This window comes from Scyliorhinus torazame, chromosome 1 (genome assembly GCF_047496885.1).
Source record: "Scyliorhinus torazame isolate Kashiwa2021f chromosome 1, sScyTor2.1, whole genome shotgun sequence".
Classification (NCBI taxonomy): domain Eukaryota; kingdom Metazoa; phylum Chordata; class Chondrichthyes; order Carcharhiniformes; family Scyliorhinidae; genus Scyliorhinus; species Scyliorhinus torazame.
The window spans coordinates 94,222,658-94,240,510 of NC_092707.1; the positions used below are offsets into that span (position 1 = coordinate 94,222,658).

At 46.7% G+C, this 17,853-nt stretch overlaps 1 protein-coding gene across 4 annotated transcripts in view; it reads left to right on the forward strand.

Moving 5' to 3' along the window:
• Nucleotides 1-17,853, forward strand: part of LOC140429571 (peptidyl-prolyl cis-trans isomerase FKBP8-like) — an 85,613-nt gene that overhangs the window by 38,243 nt on the left and 29,517 nt on the right. For all 4 annotated transcript variants that reach the window (XM_072516753.1, XM_072516781.1, XM_072516762.1 and 1 more), the window contains one exon: nt 14,182-14,270. In XM_072516753.1, coding sequence (XP_072372854.1) covers nt 14,182-14,270 — 89 coding nt within the window. The remainder of the gene's footprint in view (nt 1-14,181; nt 14,271-17,853) is intronic.

Here is a 17,853-nt window from a genome sequence, read left to right on the forward strand (position 1 = left end):
CATTGAATACGTTGAAGACCAAGATTGTTAGATTTTTGGAGACTTCGGGAATAAAGAGATATTGGGAATTGAGGTAGAATATCAGCCATGCTGTTTTGAATGGCAAAGCAGGCTTGAGAGCTGTATGGTCCTACATGTTCCTATTTTTTGTGTATCATGTGTTGAACTTCTAGAAGTGCAGAGTCTGATTGATGGCACACTCAGAAATAATCTCCTCTTACAGCAAATTCATGCCTTATATGAATAGAAAAAACTTTTATTTGATCAATGTACAGCAGAGGTTGGACTACTGAAACAGAACAACTCATGTTAATGCACAATACGCTAGTACCAGCCACAATGTTACCATTTCATTGCAATCTGTTGTGTCACTACAATTTGAAGGAGCGAACAAACTAAAATCATGCCTGCTAGCGGAGCTAAGCTAACCCATGGGTCTTGGGTGATGATGTAATTGAGAAACATACAAACTGAGACGGAATCCACGGTAGCACAGTGGTTAGCACTGTTGCTTCACAGCGCCAGGGAGCCGGGTTCGATTCCTGGTTTGGGTCATTGTCTGTGCGGACTCTGCATGTTCTCCCCGTGTCTGCTTGGGTTTCCTCCGGGTGCTCCGGTTTCCACCCACAAGTCCTGAAAGACATGCTTGATCAGTGAATTGGACATTCTGAATTCTCCCTCAGTGTAATCAAACAGGTTTGATTTGATTTATTATTGTTGTATGTATTAGTATACAGCGAAAAGTATTGTTTCTTGCATGCTATGCAGACAACGCATACCATACATAGGGAAGGAAGGAGAAACTGCAGAATGTAATGTTACAGTCATAGCTAGGATGTAGAGAAAGGGAGCCTGCGGGAGGCTTGAGCCTGCACCTACCGACCACGATGTGGCAGGTAGATCGCACCCAAAGTTTTAGTTCCATTAGAGAATCCAGTGGAAAAAGTCTTTAAAAATGCAAAGCTACAGCTATAATCAGTTATGGATATCCATCAAATATTCACAGTAATGTTTTATTTTAAATCCCCAAATGTTTTATTTGTTTGGGAAACAGAGCACAAAGAGCGTCCTGCTTTAAGACATTCTGTCCCCTGACAACCGGAGAAATATTGGAGAGTTCAAAATACATTTGAAACCCTTTTACAATACCTCCGTTTATACCCTTCTGAACCAAATTACATCTTCTTTGGCAACTATAGGGCAGCACGGTGGCGCAGGTCTAAAAATTGATAAATCTCCGGGCCCAGATGGGCTACATCCTAGAGTTCTAATGGAGATAGCTGAAGAAATAGTGGAGGCGTTAGTTATGATCTTTCAAAAGTCACTGGAATCAGGGAAAGTCCCAGAGAATTGGAAAATCGCTGTTGTAACCCCCCTGTTCAAGAAGGGAACAAGGAAAAAGATGGAAAATTATAGGCCAATTAGCCTAACCTCGGTTGTTGGCAAGATTCTAGAATCCATTGTTAAGGATGAGATTTCTAAATTCTTGGAAGTGTAGGGTCGGATTAGGACAAGTCAACATGAATTTAGTAAGGGGAGGTCGTGCCTGACAAACCTGTTAGAGTTATTTGAAGAGTTAACAAATAGGTTAGACCAAGGAGAGCCAATGGATGTTATCTATCTTGACTTCCAAAAGGCCTTTGATAAGGTGCCTCACGGGAGACTGCTGAGTAAAATAAGGGCCCATGGTATTCGAGGCAAGGTACTAACATGGATTGACGATTGGCTGTCAGGCAGAAGGCAGAGAGTTGGGGTAAAAGGTTATTTTTCGGAATGGCAACCGGTGACGAGTGGTGCAGGGTTCAGTGTTGGGGCCACAGCTGTTCTCTTTATATATTAACGATCTAGATGACGGGACTGGGGGCATTCTGGCTAAGTTTGCCGATGATACAAAGATAGGTGGAGGGGCAGGTAGTATGGAGAAGGTGGGGAGGCTGCAGAAAGATTTAGATAGTTTAGGAGAGAGGTCCAAGAAATGGCTGATGAAATTCAACGTGGGCAAGTGTGAGGTCTTGCACTTTGGAAAAAAGAATAGAGGCATGGACTATTTTCTAAACGGTGCCAAAATTCATAATGCTGAAGTGCAAAGGGACTTGGGAGTCCTAGTCCAGGATCCTCTAAAGGTAAACTTACAGGTTGAGTCCGTAATTAAGAAAGCAAATGCAATGTTGTCATTTATCTCAAGAGGCTTGGAATATAAAAGCAGGGATGTACTTCTGAAGCTTTATAAAGCATTAGTTAGGCCCCATTTAGAATACTGTGAGCAATTTTGGGCCCCACACCTCAGGAAGGACTTACTTGCACTGGAGCGGGTCCAGCGGAGATTCACACGGATGATCCCAGGAATGGTAGGCCTAACATACGATGAACATCTGAGGATCCTGGGATTATATTCATTGGAGTTTAGGAGGTTGAGGGGAGATCTAATAGAAACTTACAAGATAATGAATGGCTTAGATAGGGTGGACGTAGGGAAGTTGTTTCCATTAGCAGGGGAGACTAGGACCCGGGGGCACAGCCTTAGAATAAAAGGGAGTCACTTTAGAACAGAGATGAGGAGAAATTTCTTCAGCCAGAGAGTGGTGGGTCTGTGTAATTCATTGCCACAGAGGGCGGTGGAGGCCGGGACGTTGAGCGTCTTTAAGACAGAAGTTGATAATTTCTTGATTTCTCGAGGAATTAAGGGCTATGGAGAGAGAGCGGGTAAATGGAGTTGAAATCAGCCATGATTGAATGGTGGAGTGGACTCGATGGGCTGAATGGCCTTACTTCCGCTCCTATGTCTTATAGTCTTATGGTCTTATTGCTGCCTCATGGCACCGAGGTCCCAGGTTCAATCCCGGCTCTAGGTCACTGTCCGTGTGGAGTTTGCACATTCTCTCCGTGTCTGTGTGGGTTTCGCCCCTACAACCCAAAGATGTGCAGGCTTGGCGGATTGGCCAGGCTAAATTGCCCCTTAATTGGAAAAAAGAATTGGGTACTCTAAATTAAAAAAAAAAATCTTTGACAACTATGGGTGCTGTCTCTTTGATTCAACTCCTCCCCTTTTAAGTAGGCTTTCAATTCACTTATTATTGAATTGTTAAAGACTTTTTAATGTTATTATCACTAAGAAGATAGCTAGTCAATGTGTGTTTATAAAATGCACTAATATTCAAGATTATTTTCAATGTTTCCATATTTTCATGAAGTATAAACTTCTAGTACAGAAATTGAGATTTTTAAAAAGTTTCTTTTTTCTCCAGCTTAGAGTTGCATTCCTATAATATTTATGTTTGCAGTGGGCTGTCTGATCATGTCCAATTCTGATTCAGTGAACTAAGTTCTAAGGGTGTCTTCTGAATAGATAATGGCTACGGTTCCCAGCTGTGCCATCTTCCCTAAATTTCCTTTGCTAGTAAAGAAGGCAATTATGCTTATTTCCCTCTTTCCAAAAGAGGGATGAGGTCCAGTGATAACCGGTAGATGGTTCGAAGTAGCATCTAGTTCTAAGGCTAGTGCTGCCCATTCTGTGTATGAAAGCTTCTGGGTAAAAATGGCTATCTATTAGCCTCTATCCATTTTCTCAATTCCAAGGTCTGAAATATATATGAATTATACCTATTTGGGTATTTCAGCCACAGTTGCTCCCCTCCTCCATTGCACTTCTTTGAGCAGAACATGCTGTGCTTAAGGATATAATTCTGCCCATTACCCCTTGATGATCTTCTATACCTGCTGGTTTACATAGACATAACAAATGAAAAGATAAATGATAGTCAAAATATGGAACTTGCTCCCCGAAAAGACTGTAGATTCTGGGTCAGTTGTAATTTTAAAGATGGGGATTGATAGATTCTTGTTGGGTAAGGATATCAGGGAAATGGAGCAAAGATGGGTAAATGGAGTTGAAGTACAATTCAGCTCAAGGGGCTGAATGTCTTCCTCATGTTCCTATGTTCCAGAAACAGCAATGTTTAAATGTAGCTGCAACATTTATGATCAGCTAGTTTCTTAACCCTGTATCCCCTTTCATTCATAGACCACACCGCACATGCACAGAGAACACACAACAATTATTTACTTCAGCTAACTGTTGAATTTGATTCGGTTAATTCCACCATCACTATACATGGGACAAGAGTGGCATGGTGGCGCAGTGATTAGCACTGCCGCCTATGGCGCTTAAGAGCCGGTTTCGATCCTGGCCCCTGTAGCCACCTGAGTTGGCCACTTCCCGACTTAAAATGGAGAACCGCAAAGGCTGAAGGGAAATTCAGCCAACACAGGCAAAAACTAGCAGGTGCAAGTTTACTGTGTATTAAACTCTGCAGAAACCCAGACAGCATCGATACAAGCAGTAATGTAGCAGCCATCTACATAGTAATGAGCGATCCCCAGGAACAATCAAAACATTTTAAGGTAAACAAGGCCAAGCCAGACTCCTTGGCGCCAGCAGGAGCCAACACAAAAGAGGTTAACGGACACTTAAAGACCACCCAACGATCAGGGAACAGCTCCAGTATTGGCGAAATCGAACCAAGCGATTGGAACGAAGTCCAATCACTTGGAACCAGGTACGGGGTCCGCCCCGAAGGGCGGGAAGCCCCTGGGGACTATAAAGTAAAGCCCCCAAGTTCAAATCGTCCTTCTTGACAGGGTCACTCAGCAACGCGAAACAACCCCTGAGAGTGAACTGTCCGGCGGCCTCCAAGCAAGTAAGTCTCAAGTCAACGATCGCTACAAGATAGGCACTCCTAGCTACCAGTCCATACCAGCTTTTGAATCCCGCAGACTCAGAACCCGAACGAAAGGCCATTTGTTCCCCTGACCTGGTGGGCCAGTCCGAAGCTAAGTATAGGCCTGTTTGTTATAGAAATAGCCTAGAAAGTCGAGTTTATGCATGAGTAGTGATTTACTGTGTATAATAAATGTGTATTGATTTGAATCTTACTAATTGGTGTGTTGAGTTATTGATCATTACTTGAACTCGAACTTCGTGGCGGTATCATATAGATACCTGACGACTCTAGAGCAAAGGTTATAAAACAGAGCCAATTGAACCAACCAATAGTTAGCAACATATTACTGGCGACATCCTGACTGGACCCGATCTAGAAGTGGCTGAACCACTCCGGGAGAACCCAAAATTTGAATTAGAAATCCAATTGGGAACAGAAAAATCACAAGTGTTCAAGCAGTTCTGATCAATCCTCATAATTCGGAAGTGTGTTAATGCATGCGTAACTAACAGGGCGATAAGGTAATACTGATAGATTTTTTGTTGCAACAAAACTGTCGGGAGTCTGTATTCCGGAAAATAGCGAAAGCCGTACCCATAATTACAGCACCACCTTAATACCCCTTGTTCCAAATTTCAAGAGAAGCATTCAGAGAGGAAAGGTGGCAATGCAGGCAATGCAACGCCTCATGAACCCCGAAGAATTTGTGGTCGCAGCGACCAGCAATAGAGTAGGACAGTGTCCCGTTTGGGAAGAGGAAATCAGAAAGTACCTCAAAGGGAAAGGATGGCCCCTTTGGAGCGAATTCTGTGACAATGAGGAAACAGGTCCCGGGAGTATAGGACATACTTGGTGGGAGAACCTGAGCGAGATTCACAAGAGCTTAGGAAAAGCTCGCAAGCCGATGGCAATCGTGTCCTGTTTGGCACAATTGCGAGTCACAGGAGGTCGTTCGGACGCTCCGCAGAGAGATAGAGGAGGCACATCGAATGAGTAAGGTCGATGTGAGCGCGATAGAGAAAGAAAACGTAGAATTAAGAAGGAAGTTAGCAGCAAAGGACAGAGAGGTGGATGATGCCAAGTGGGCACACCAGTCTTGTCTGGTGCACCAAAGCAGCTTCCAATCCCAGTACGAAAAGGCCTATCAGGACACGCAACGTGCTGTCCTGGTACGAGAGGAAACAGAGAAGCAGGTAGAGGCATTGCAAAGGCAGTGTAGTGACCTGAAGGCAGCGTTAAGAGCACTCCATGCTGCCACCACGGAGCAAAGACAAAGCTCACTAGATCACACAAAGTGCTGGGAGCAGATTGCAGAACTGCAATCTCTGCTTTCAGTTCAAAAAGGATTCCAGGAAACCTTTGGATCACAGCTAGATGAGGAAGACGGCCCTGATTGGGAAGAATTGAGTGAGACAGCGCAGAGATATGTTCAGGGAACATGTGTGCAGGGAAAGCCCCAGAAGAGAAAAGCACCCCAACCCCCCACAGAGCAGATAGTTCAGGCTCCAATGAACCCAGTCACCACCCACCGCACAGCCACATCGGACGACATGGAATTTCTGTACACCAACCCCTTAACAGTGACCCAATTACGGAACGCGTGCGATAAAATCAAACCGTTTCTCCCCACCTCAGACCCCCACCACTTCTTTGCCAGAGTAAAACAGCAGGCTACCATGTACGGCCTGGATGAGCGAGAGCAAGTAAAGCTCACAGTTTTCAGTTTAGACCCTTCGGTCGTAGCAGCCCTTCCCGACCCACAGAATGTAGGAGGAGGCACCCTTGCAGAAATGCATACCGCGATCCTGGACGCGATCGGGTATAACAGGGGTGACCCCGTAGATGGCCTCAATAAGTGCAGACAAAAGAAAACCGAGCACCCCACAGCGTTTGCTGGACGCTTGTGGATCCATTTCGCAGCAGTTTTCGGAGACTTAGACGGCGCCCATTTTGTCCCCAGACAACATGGCCAAATGGACGCACCCTTATCTCCCATGCCACAGAAACAGGACAAAAAGCCTGTACGAATTATGACCCCCTCAGAGGAAGCTCATAATGAGAAATGGGTTGTAAAAAGATTGTCCCGCGCCTGGGAGCAATCTGTTCAAAACAAACCCACGAACAAAAATCCCGAAGAACAGCAGGCAGAAGCAGACATACACACAGTTCAGGCACACCAGAACTCCGCATGGGTAAATGAAGGCAGGAACAGCCCCCCACAAAAGCCACAGGAGTGTTACAACTGTGGACAGTTAGGACACTTTGCAAGAGAATGCAATGCCCCACGAAAGCTACAGAGAGCCCAGCAGGCAGGCACTCTGAATAAGAAGAGGACAGAGCCCATACATAGTGTGAGCACCCGTTCAGATCAGACGGACCTGCACAGAACGGACTGACAGTGTTCGGGCTCCCCCAGTTGGGTCTGCGACACCCTTTGGGCTAGGTCCGGCCGACCAGTAATTGCAGCAAAGATACGGGGACAGTCCCTCGAATTTCTCTGGGACACAGGAGGGTCCCGCACCACAATCAATTCCTCCACCATATTCCCGAAAGACAAGTGGCCCGCTACAGCCACCATCACCCTCAGCGGCTTTACAAGCCACTCACAGCAGGGACACATCACAGCCCCTGTACCCATTCAAATCGGCAACACCACCACCAGGCACCCCATAGTTTTAGTCGATCTACCCCATACAGCAGAACACATTTTAGACATAGATTTTATGAATTCCCACAATCTGTCCTTCGATCCAGTCAATCAATGTGTCTGGAGAATTGCAAAATCCGCAAGAGCTCCCGCAACGCTCACCATAGGAGAGTATGCCAACAAGATTAGCGCAGTCGACGAATTTTGGTTTGACCCGACCACGATTAGCACAGACAAGCAGGTTAGGGCAGTTCTGCAGAAGCACAAGACAGCATTCGCGACCCACAAACACGACTGTGGCCGGATGACTGGTTCCGTTCAAATCACAGGACCTGATCCTGGACCCCAAAAGCAATACGGATTTCCCCAAGAGGCAGAGGGAGAAATCGCAAAAGTTATCGACAGCTTATTAGAGCAGGGCGTACTCAGATCAGTAGCTTCCACTAATAATGCCCCGATTTGGCCAGTGAGAAAGCCCGATGGATCATGGCGACTGACCATCGATTACCGGGAACTCAACAAAGTCACCCCCACAGCAGCCCCCACGGTAGCCACAAGTCCCGAGACCATGCTCAAACAGGGACTCAACTCACAATACTTTACGGTTTTGGACGTCAGTAATGGATTCTGGTCCATTCCACTGGCAAAAGCGTGCCAATACAAATTTGCCTTCACTTTTAAAAATCAGCAGTACACGTGAACATGCCTTCCACAAGGATTCCACAACTCCCCCTCCATTTTCCACCGACAGCTGGCAAATGGTTTGTCAAAACTTTCTCGCCCTGAATGTCTGGTCCAGTATGTGGACGACCTATTACTGCAGACAGACACCAAGGAAGAGCACATCGAGCTTCTGTCCGAATTCCTGGAACTCCTACAGCAAATTGGATGTAAGGTGAACCCCAAAAAGGCCCAGATTTTGGGAAACAAAGTGATATATTTGGGTACAATTATCACACATGGCAAACGCAAGATCGAGCACAAAAGAATTGACTCGATTGCCAAATTGCCCCTTCCCCAGAATGTTTCAGTCCTCCGGTCGTTTTTAGGACTGGGTGGCTACTGCCGAAACCACATTGACGGTTTCGCCAGCAAGGCAGCACCTCTCTCAGAACTCCTAAAGAAAGGAGACCCCTGGGAATGGCTTCCGCAGCGTACGGATGCTGTGCACTCTTTGAAAAGAGCACTCATAGCAGCCCCCGCACTACAAGTTCCAGACCCGTTTTCCCCTTACGCTATAGAGGTAGAAAGCACAGACATCACCCTTTTGGCCATGCTCCTCCAGGAACGGCACGAACAGTTAAGGCCCGTGGCTTACGCCTCCAGAGTCTTAGATGCTGTGGAGCAGGGATTTTCAGCCTGTGAAAGGCACCTGCTCACAGTTTTTTGGGCAGTACAGTATATTTCTTACATAACCGGACTAAACCCCATCACAATCCTCACGGAACACACCCCACCCAACTTTTACTTGACGGACGACTTAAGGACGGTACAGTCAGTCAAATAAGAGCAGCCACATGGACCCTTCTTTTGCAGGGACGGGACATCACTGTTAAAAGGACCAAGACCCACACTTTCTTAGCAGATAACCTACAGTACCCAGGCACCCCCTATGAATGTGAAATCATCTCACCACACCACAACAGAGGCCCCTTTTTTGCAAACACCACCCCCCCCAGAAAGATAGGTAGTTCACCCCAGAGCCCCCAGCACACAGTCACGTGCGAACCCATAAGAATATATGTGGATGGTTCTTCCACAATATTAGAAGGAAAGCGCATTACAGGATGCGGCATTTATGTTGAGGACGCGCCCTAGAAGAAATAGCAATAACATTTCCAGGACACTTAGGCACGCAGGCGGCAGAACTAGCAGCCGTGATTCCCAGATTCCTTCCCCAGCCCAGCAGACATATACTCGGACAGCCTCTATGTCTGCAACAGCCTTACAGAGTTCCTACCCCTGTGGAAAGCAAGAGGATTTGTTTCCGCAGACGGAAAACCCCTCCCCTCAGCCCCATTGCTCTGTCACATTTTAGGAAAAGCCCAGGGCAGCACTTTTAGAATAGTTAAAGTTCGAAGTCACCATCGTTCCTCCCCGTGGAAATGTAAAAGCCGACGCACTGGCTAAAGCAGGTTCCAGGCACGGATATTTTTGGACACCCCCCGAAAGCGCACCAGTGACTGCAGTTCAGGTCTCACAGACTAATATCGAGGATTTAGTACAGGCCCAGAAGCAGGACAGCAATCTCAGGGAGATTTTGAAAGGAAAATTTACAGCACCTTACGATAGGTTTAAAAATGCACTGACCACACATGACGGTGTGGTGTTAAAAGACACCCTTTATGTGGTTCCTGAACAGGACAGGAATCAGCTCATTTGTTTGTTCCATGACAGTCATGGACATCAGGGAATTGATCCCACTACAGCCCACCTCAGGCAGCTCTGTTGGTGGCCCTGTTTAAAAGAAGACGTAACGCACTACGTTGAGAATTGCCTTATCTGTGCCCAGAACAATCCGGCCAGATACGCCAAGAAAGCTCAACTTAGTCACACCCACCCCGTTAATGGCCCTGGACTAATCTCCAGATTGATTTTATAGGACCATTGCCCCCTTGCAGGAATGGTTATAAGTATGTACTCGTTGTAATAGACACGTTTACAAAATGGGTAGAGGCATTCCCATCCAGAACGAATACGGCAAAGACCACAGCCAAGATCTTAACCCACCACATCTTTACGAGATGGGGACTCCCCCGCAGCATTGAATCCGACCAAGGATCCCATTTTACGGGACGTGTCATGAAGAACGTCCTCACGATATTTGGCATTACCCAAAAATTCCACATCGCATACCACCCCCAGTCGAGTGGTATCGTGGAGCGCATGAATCGGACCCTCAAAGCTACCCTCCGAAAAATGGTCCAGCAAAACAACACCACTTGGGATTCTGTCCTCCCTTTTGCGCTGATGTTTTTGTGAAATACGGTTTCAACATCTACAGGTTACACCCCACACCCCCCCATGACTGGACGCCCCATGAAAGGCACAGAATTTTTATTGGGATTAGATTTGACCAGCCCTGAAGTGACGGCCCTCACACACGAGAAAGCAGTAGAACAACTGGTAGAGAATGTTAAAACGGCTCAGCTAGCAGTCGCGGTACGATTAGGCACACAAAAGAAACAGAGCAAAGCCTGTTTCGATAAGACAGTACATGCGACTGAGTTCAGTGTAGGACAGCAAGTCATGCTCTCCGTATACAACCCCAGCACATTCCTGTCACCTAAATATTCGGGTCCGTACTCCATTGCGGACAAAGTAAGCCCCTCCGTCTACAAAATAAAGTTCCCCAACGGAAAGATTGCGTGGTTCCATATTAACCTGCTTAAGGCATATGGACCACAGTCGAACCACACACACCACGTCATGCTCGACGCAGCAGACCAGGCCCCACCCACAGCCAACGTAACCCTACTCTCCCCCAATACGTCCAGCCCAGCCACGGACTCAACCCCAACTCCACCCCCGAACTATACACTCCGCCCCGGTACGCTCACAGACTGCAGCAGCAGCGACAGCGACTGTGACACAGACAATAGCCACAGCACGCCACCCTACTATCCCCATACATCAGGCCCCACACCCAGCGAATCTGAGCACGATTCGAGTGATCCCTTCATGATCACTTTCCTAAACAGACCCGACCACCGACCTACAATGACGACCACGACTCCATTCCAACAGAATTGGACACATCCTTTTGGCACTGGGACAATTCATTCAAACTCGTCCCGAATGACGAGATGGATCCCAAATCACACCATGCATCCCTATCAGCCCTGATACATTCGAGAGTATGGCATCCGGGAGAAGATGACGACTTTGAGTCTGACTCCCAAAATGAGAACCCCTTTGTGACCCTATTCGCAACTGATAACTGAGGTGTCCAGATTATGTTTTAAAAAGGAACCGCTTGGGAGAAAACGGTGTCGTTTCTGATGGAATCTGCAGCATGTTTTATGTTGTTTGTCGTGGTATTGTTAAATGTTGTTTGTAAGATCTAAAAAAAAAAATCATGGCCCCACGCCACCACCCTTCTGACGCCCACTGGCAGTCAGAGAAACTAGTTTGTCCCGGACGCTAGGTCAGAGGAACTAGTTTGTCCACAGAGACTTGTTAATGTCCCAGACGCCAGTTCAGTGGAACTCGTCTGTCGACAGAAACACAGACCCCCGTTCATAACTGCCCTTCTGGTTCGAAGGAAGAACCTTTACGGCAACCCCCCACGATGACTACATTTTTGCCCGTTCTTGTCGGTTGCTCAGGCAGTGGAAAAACGGCATTGGTCTCCGCCCTGCCTGAGAACCCCCCCTCTGGTCAGCTATGCTCGGGTAGAGCACACACGGCATTGGTCACCGTCTTACCCGGGGATTCCATCCAAATCTCACCCGTCGTGGCCCATACGCACCTCATTTCTGCAATTTTCGTTCAAAAAGTTTTGTTTTGTTTTAAGGCGACCCTTAGGTTGCCATCCCTATGCTATTTACATCCTCAAACATTTGGATGGTAAATCGCACAGCCTGCGAGACGGCTCGCACTATTTCAGTTTTTTTTTTAAAGTGTGTCTTGTCCTGAATATTCGGTTTAAAAAAAATAAAATGAGAGAGTCACACATGGTGACAAATTGTAAAGGGAGAATTGGCACTGAGGGACAGACATACTAACAGCCGAGATATTAAACCAAGATAGTAACAGACACTATGCTTGATCCCACAGAACTCCAGAAGCTCCAGCGAAGAGAAGATAAAGAAAAAAAACCATGAGGACATCCTCCGTGTTGCTCATCACCCTAATGAACATTTGGTTGCGCGCGAACGTGAACCCCCTGACCCCAACCCCCCCCCCCCCCCAGCCATTAATGATTCACTTCCCCATAGTACCCAGAGCCCAGTTACAAGCGACACCACACCATCTTGGTGCGACAGGTTTATAACCTGGTACTCCCTGTCCTACTTGATAGAATCCCTACTAGTATTGGCGATACTCTGCTGCATCGTGCAGACTATACATCTGAGGAAATGGCGAAGGAGAGCCTACTGTGCTCGCACCCCGGTATATAGGATAAGATCCCCTATTTTCGGTTATGACCAGACCCCCGACCCCCGCGAACTATAATAAAGAACATCCGTTTGCGTTCTTTTTGTGAATAAAGAAATGTGTTTCATGAGCGATTGTACAATCCTGAGCTTGACTGCCAAGCCAGGAAATATGTGAATAATGTTGCAATGATTTTGTTTGTACCATTAAGGCAGTTAGTATGATTGAATGTTCGAGTGAGTGTAGTTTATTGAGGATAGTTAGAAGTACCGTTTTTCTTATTTTGTAATGCATGTCCCTGTTTTGACATAGCGCCACTTAGAATTGTCAGTTAAAAAATTTCTTGCATAGTTATGATCAGTGTAGAGGCCATAGAAGAGTGCTCGCCGGGTCAGGGAATGAAGACCATGCAGTTATGTGATCCTTCACGCTTCGCGTTAGGATCACAAGGAGAGAGTGTAGCCACCTGAGTTGGCCACTTCCCGACTTAAAATGGAGAACTGCAAAGGCTGAAGGGAAATTCAGCCAACACAGGCAAAAACTAGCAGGTGCAAGTTTACTGTGTATTAGACTCTGCAGAAACCTAGACAGCATCGATACAAGCAGCCATCTGCATAGTAATGTAGCAGCCATCTACATAGTAATGAGCGATCCCCGGGAACAATCAAAACATTTTAAGGTAAACAAGGCCAAGCCAGACTCCTCGGCGCCAGCAGGAGCCAACACAAAAGAGGTTAACGGACACTTAAAGACTGGCCAACAATCAGGGAACAGCTCCAGTATTGGAGAAATCGAACCAAGCACTTGGAACCAGGTACGGGGTCGGCCCCGAAGGGTGGGAAGCCCCTGGGGACTATAAAGTAAAGCCCCCAAGTTCAAATTGTCCTTCTTGACAGGGTCACTCAGCAACGCGAAGCAACCCCTGAGAGTGAACTGTCCGGCGGCCTCCAAGAAAGTAAGTCTCAAGTCAACGCTCGCTACGAGATAGGCGCTCCTAGCTACCAGTCCATACCAGCTTTTGAATCCCGCAGACTCAGAACCCGAACGAAAGGCCATTTGTTCCCCTGACCTGGTGGGCCAGTCCGAAGCTAAGTATAGGCCTGTTAGTTATAGAAATAGCCTAGAAAGTAGAGTTTATGCATGAGTAGCGATTTACTGTGTATAATGTGTATTGATTTGAATCTTACTAATTGGTGTGTTGAGTTATTGATCATTGCTTGAACTTGAACCTCGTGTCGGTATCATAAAGACTCTAGAGCAAAGGTTATAAAATAGAACCAATTGAACCAACCAAATGTTAGCACCACCCCGGGTCACAGTTTGTGTGGAGTTTGCACATTCTCCTCTTATCTGCGTGGGTTTCATCCCCACAACCTAAATATGTGCAGATTAGGTGTATTGGTCACACTAAATTGATCCTTAATTGAAAAAAAATAATTGTATACTCTAAATTTTAAAGAAGTTATACATGGGACAACTGCTAAGACAGTGATCCAGCTTATGTTCTTGCCTTAATCGTTTAATCATTCCTATTTATTCTGACTTTAGGTGCAAACAATGTAAAGTGACCCAAACATACATCAGCACAAAATACAACTAAAGAAACATGTAATTACCAATTTCAGTTAATGCTGCTCAGTAGAATTTGAGGCTTTTCTGTGCAGATTGTAACGACTCTTAATTTTCCTGTAAAACTTGCTTTCTCTTTCAAAGGCTCTTGAGATCTGTGTTCCTTTGATGAAGCTGGAGGAAACCATTTTGATTCTTGCCGATGTGAGATTTTGTCCCCCAAGTGCAGGATGGTAAGATTGGATGCTCATTGGCCAGTGATGAATGGGGCTTTTCCTGTTGGATGAAAATCTTCATACCCTGGGAATTAAATCCAATTTAAGTAGATCCCAGAAACAGTTTTGATAGTCAGTAACTGGGTGGTGAACACTGCATAACAACATTTCCAGTCATAATGATATATAACTTCTGTGAAACTTGTGAGGATGTTTCCTGTAGCTACTTACTGGATAGATCTGGGAAATTGGATTACCACACAATTTGCATGATTTGAACATGGCCAACAGCTGATGTAAAACAGGTATTCTCTGGTGTAACCTTCATTATTTCAGCTTTGTTAATCAGTTAATTTATTGGAGCATCTTCAAGCTGTGTTTAGCTTGTTACAGTCTCCTGCGATTGAAGGAATGTATGCCAAGTGCATGTTTTTAAAAATTCCTTTATCAGAGTTACAAAGCCAAAGCTCAGAGTGTGGACAAGGGCAAACCCCTAATCCAGCTCATTGCCTTCTCCAAAAAACAATTCAAGTTGAATCCAATTCATGGTCAAGAAAGATACTGTCATTACATGTGACCTCACGCACAGTCTTGGCCAAAAGGCCAGAAGCGATGCAAAGTGCATGTTGATAAGAGAAAATGTGCAAGTTTTTTTAAGGGCTGTTTCAGCTCTGAGTACGGAGCGATTACTGGAGAAGTTCATGCCCTAGTGAGGACCGAGAACTTGACCAAGAAACTTGGCCCAAGAGAGGAGAAGGGATGAGTTGAGTTTTTCATCTGGGTGGATTGATATTGCGTTCAATCTGTTTTGTACTAACTTCCAGGAGTTTCTGTGTCACAGGAAAAATGTATGGCTTCCTTCCTGAGCGTAGCCTACATTGACAGGGAGTCAATAGGATGATTTATTAGAAAAGCTGATACGAACAAAGGAAACTTAGTTACTGTACAAATCAATAAGGCACAACTGGCCGTTGTGGCTGAGATCATCTGCAGAGTAGGGCTGATGACTCTAGTCTTCAATAATATCCTCCCAGTGGAAGGGAGGGATCCAGAAATTGCATGACAGGTGAGGGGGGGTCTGATAGGGTTCCAGGCAATCCAGTGGTAGGTCGAGGAAGCAGACAGATCACTGGCGTAGGATTATCTCACTGGATAGCTTACCATGCTTGAGAGAAATACTTCTGTTCCTCCTGGCCCACAAACAATGTTGTAAATGCAATTCTCTCAAAGATTCAATCATTCTCATCTCTTTTCACTTCCTTGTTTTCGTGAAGCTTGGGAAACCAAGCCAACATGAGTTAAAAATAAAATGACTGTTGGCATGAAGACAGATAGCCTTATTATAAATATTTAAGAGAAACACCCACTTCCTGACTAATTAGTGCCCGCCTTTGTCTCAGCTCCGTTAAAAGTACAAGTGGACGATTTCTGGTGGCGGCTATGGAGTGAGTGATCGCTTATTTGGTAGCTCCCGCTCATGGACCTTTGAGACCTTTTTCCCTGACTTATGGGGAATTTGATAGGCAAAATAGGACATTGGTGAGGTAGAGGAGAAGGATTCCCCGCCAGTGTATGGATTCATGGACCAGAAGTGGCCTGAAAAGGAGAGATCGTTGATCAAATAAGGGAATGGAGTCTGCAGCACAGAAAAATATGGCGGAGGCTCAGGCACTGGGATTGCCGGCCCAGTGGTCAATGGAAAGCTGGTGAACTTCCTCCAGGAGAGCTTTGCCAAGCAAAGACAAGAGTACCTGGACCCGATTAAGATGGGGATTGACCAGGTGGAGCAAATATTGGAAGCCCAAGGCCAGGCGATTAAGAAGGTGGAAGGGGTGGTTGCTGAACATGATGACCAGCTAGCTGCGATGGCGGCGGAGATGGGGACGATGAGGGACCACCAGAAAATGCTGCAAGAGAAGGTGGAAGATCTGGTGAACAGGTCACACAGGCAGAACCTGAGGATCGTTGGCCACACGGAGGGCAGCGAGGGATCGGACGTAGGGGCATATGTGGCACGTATGTTCGAGAAACTGCTGGGGGAAGGTTCGTTTACACGGCCCTTGGAGGTGGACAGGGCGCACAGAGCGCTTAGATCATAGAACATACAGTACAGAAGGAGGCCATTCGGCCCATTGAGTCTCTCCGACCCATTGAGTCTCTCCGACCCACTTAAGCCCTCACTTTCACCCTATCCCCGCAACCCAATAACCCCTCCTAATCTTTTTGGACACTATGGGCAATTTACCTTATGAGGAAGCCGCTGAAGAATGAGCTGCCGAGCGCAATGGTGGTACGAATGCACCGGTTCCTGGGCAAGGAACAGATCTTGAGGTCGGCCAGGCAGATGAGGAGCTGCAAATGGGAAGATAACGAGCTGCATGTTTACCAGGACTTAGGTGCAGAACTGGCCAAAAGAAGGGCGAGCTTCAGTAAAGTTAAATCTTTTTAAGAAGGGGTGAAGTTCAGCATGCTGTACCCAGCTCGTTTGTGGGTCACTTACGAGGGCCAAGAACTTTATTTCGGATCGCCGGATGAGGCGGTGAACTTTGTTAATGACAGGGGACTGGCAGGTGATGGAGGACATTGAAATTGGGGGCGAGTAATTCTGTACTTATGCTGCTAAATTTATTTTCTCTTGGGTTCTGTGTGTATTGTTTTTGTACTAAGATTTGGGCCGTTGCTCAGTTTTGTATGTGGGTTAACCTTGTTCTTAATGGGGGGGGGGGTGGGTGGAATTTCCTTCTTTGTGTTTGTTGGGCATTGTAATGTTTGCATATGTATGGGGGGGGGTGATCAGTGGGGGGTAGGATGCTTGGCGTCATGGGCAGGGGCTACCAGGCTAGCTGGGCGGGCTAGCTCATGGAAGCGCAGTAGGGGGCGAGTAGGTGATAAATTTGTTGAGGGGGGTTGGGATTGCTATTTTGTTATGGGGGGGAAAGGGGAGGGAGGGGAGAATTGTTCTGCTTACAGGGAGGGACTGGTGCTTGGAGACAAATTGGAGGTCGATGACAATGGGCACCCGAAGGCGAGCCTGAGGAGGCACGGGATTCAGGCTGGAGGCTGGCCTAAGAAGGGTGATGGCTAATTTGGGGGGGGGGGGGGGGGCTGTGCCCCCCCCCCCCCCCCCCCCTCCCGGAACCAGGCTGATCACATGGAACGTGAGAGGGCTGAATGGGCCAGTCAGGAGGGCTCGCATGTTCGCGTATTTGCAATGTTAGGGTTCGTTCGGAGGTGGCAGCCGTTTAGCGAATTCGTCGGGGAAAACTAAACTGTTAGCAGATACAATAAAGGGGGTTTAGGGATTAAGGTGGGCAGGGGGAGTCAGGTTAGTTTAGACTGGAACAGTGAGAAGAGATGGACGGCGGTGTTACGCATCAAATTATGTTTACATTTGTATTTGTATCTTTTGTTGTTATAAAACCATAAATGGGGACTTCCGGGTGCGGCGATGACCAGCTAAGTCGCACGTTTCGGCAGCTCCCGGTGGAACGGACTTTTGGGCTCATAATAAGAGCCCCAACGGCAATTTTAACGGCTAATAACACTGTGCGGTAAACCAGAAGGGAATCCCCCCTGGATACGGATGGAAAAAAAGAGAGGA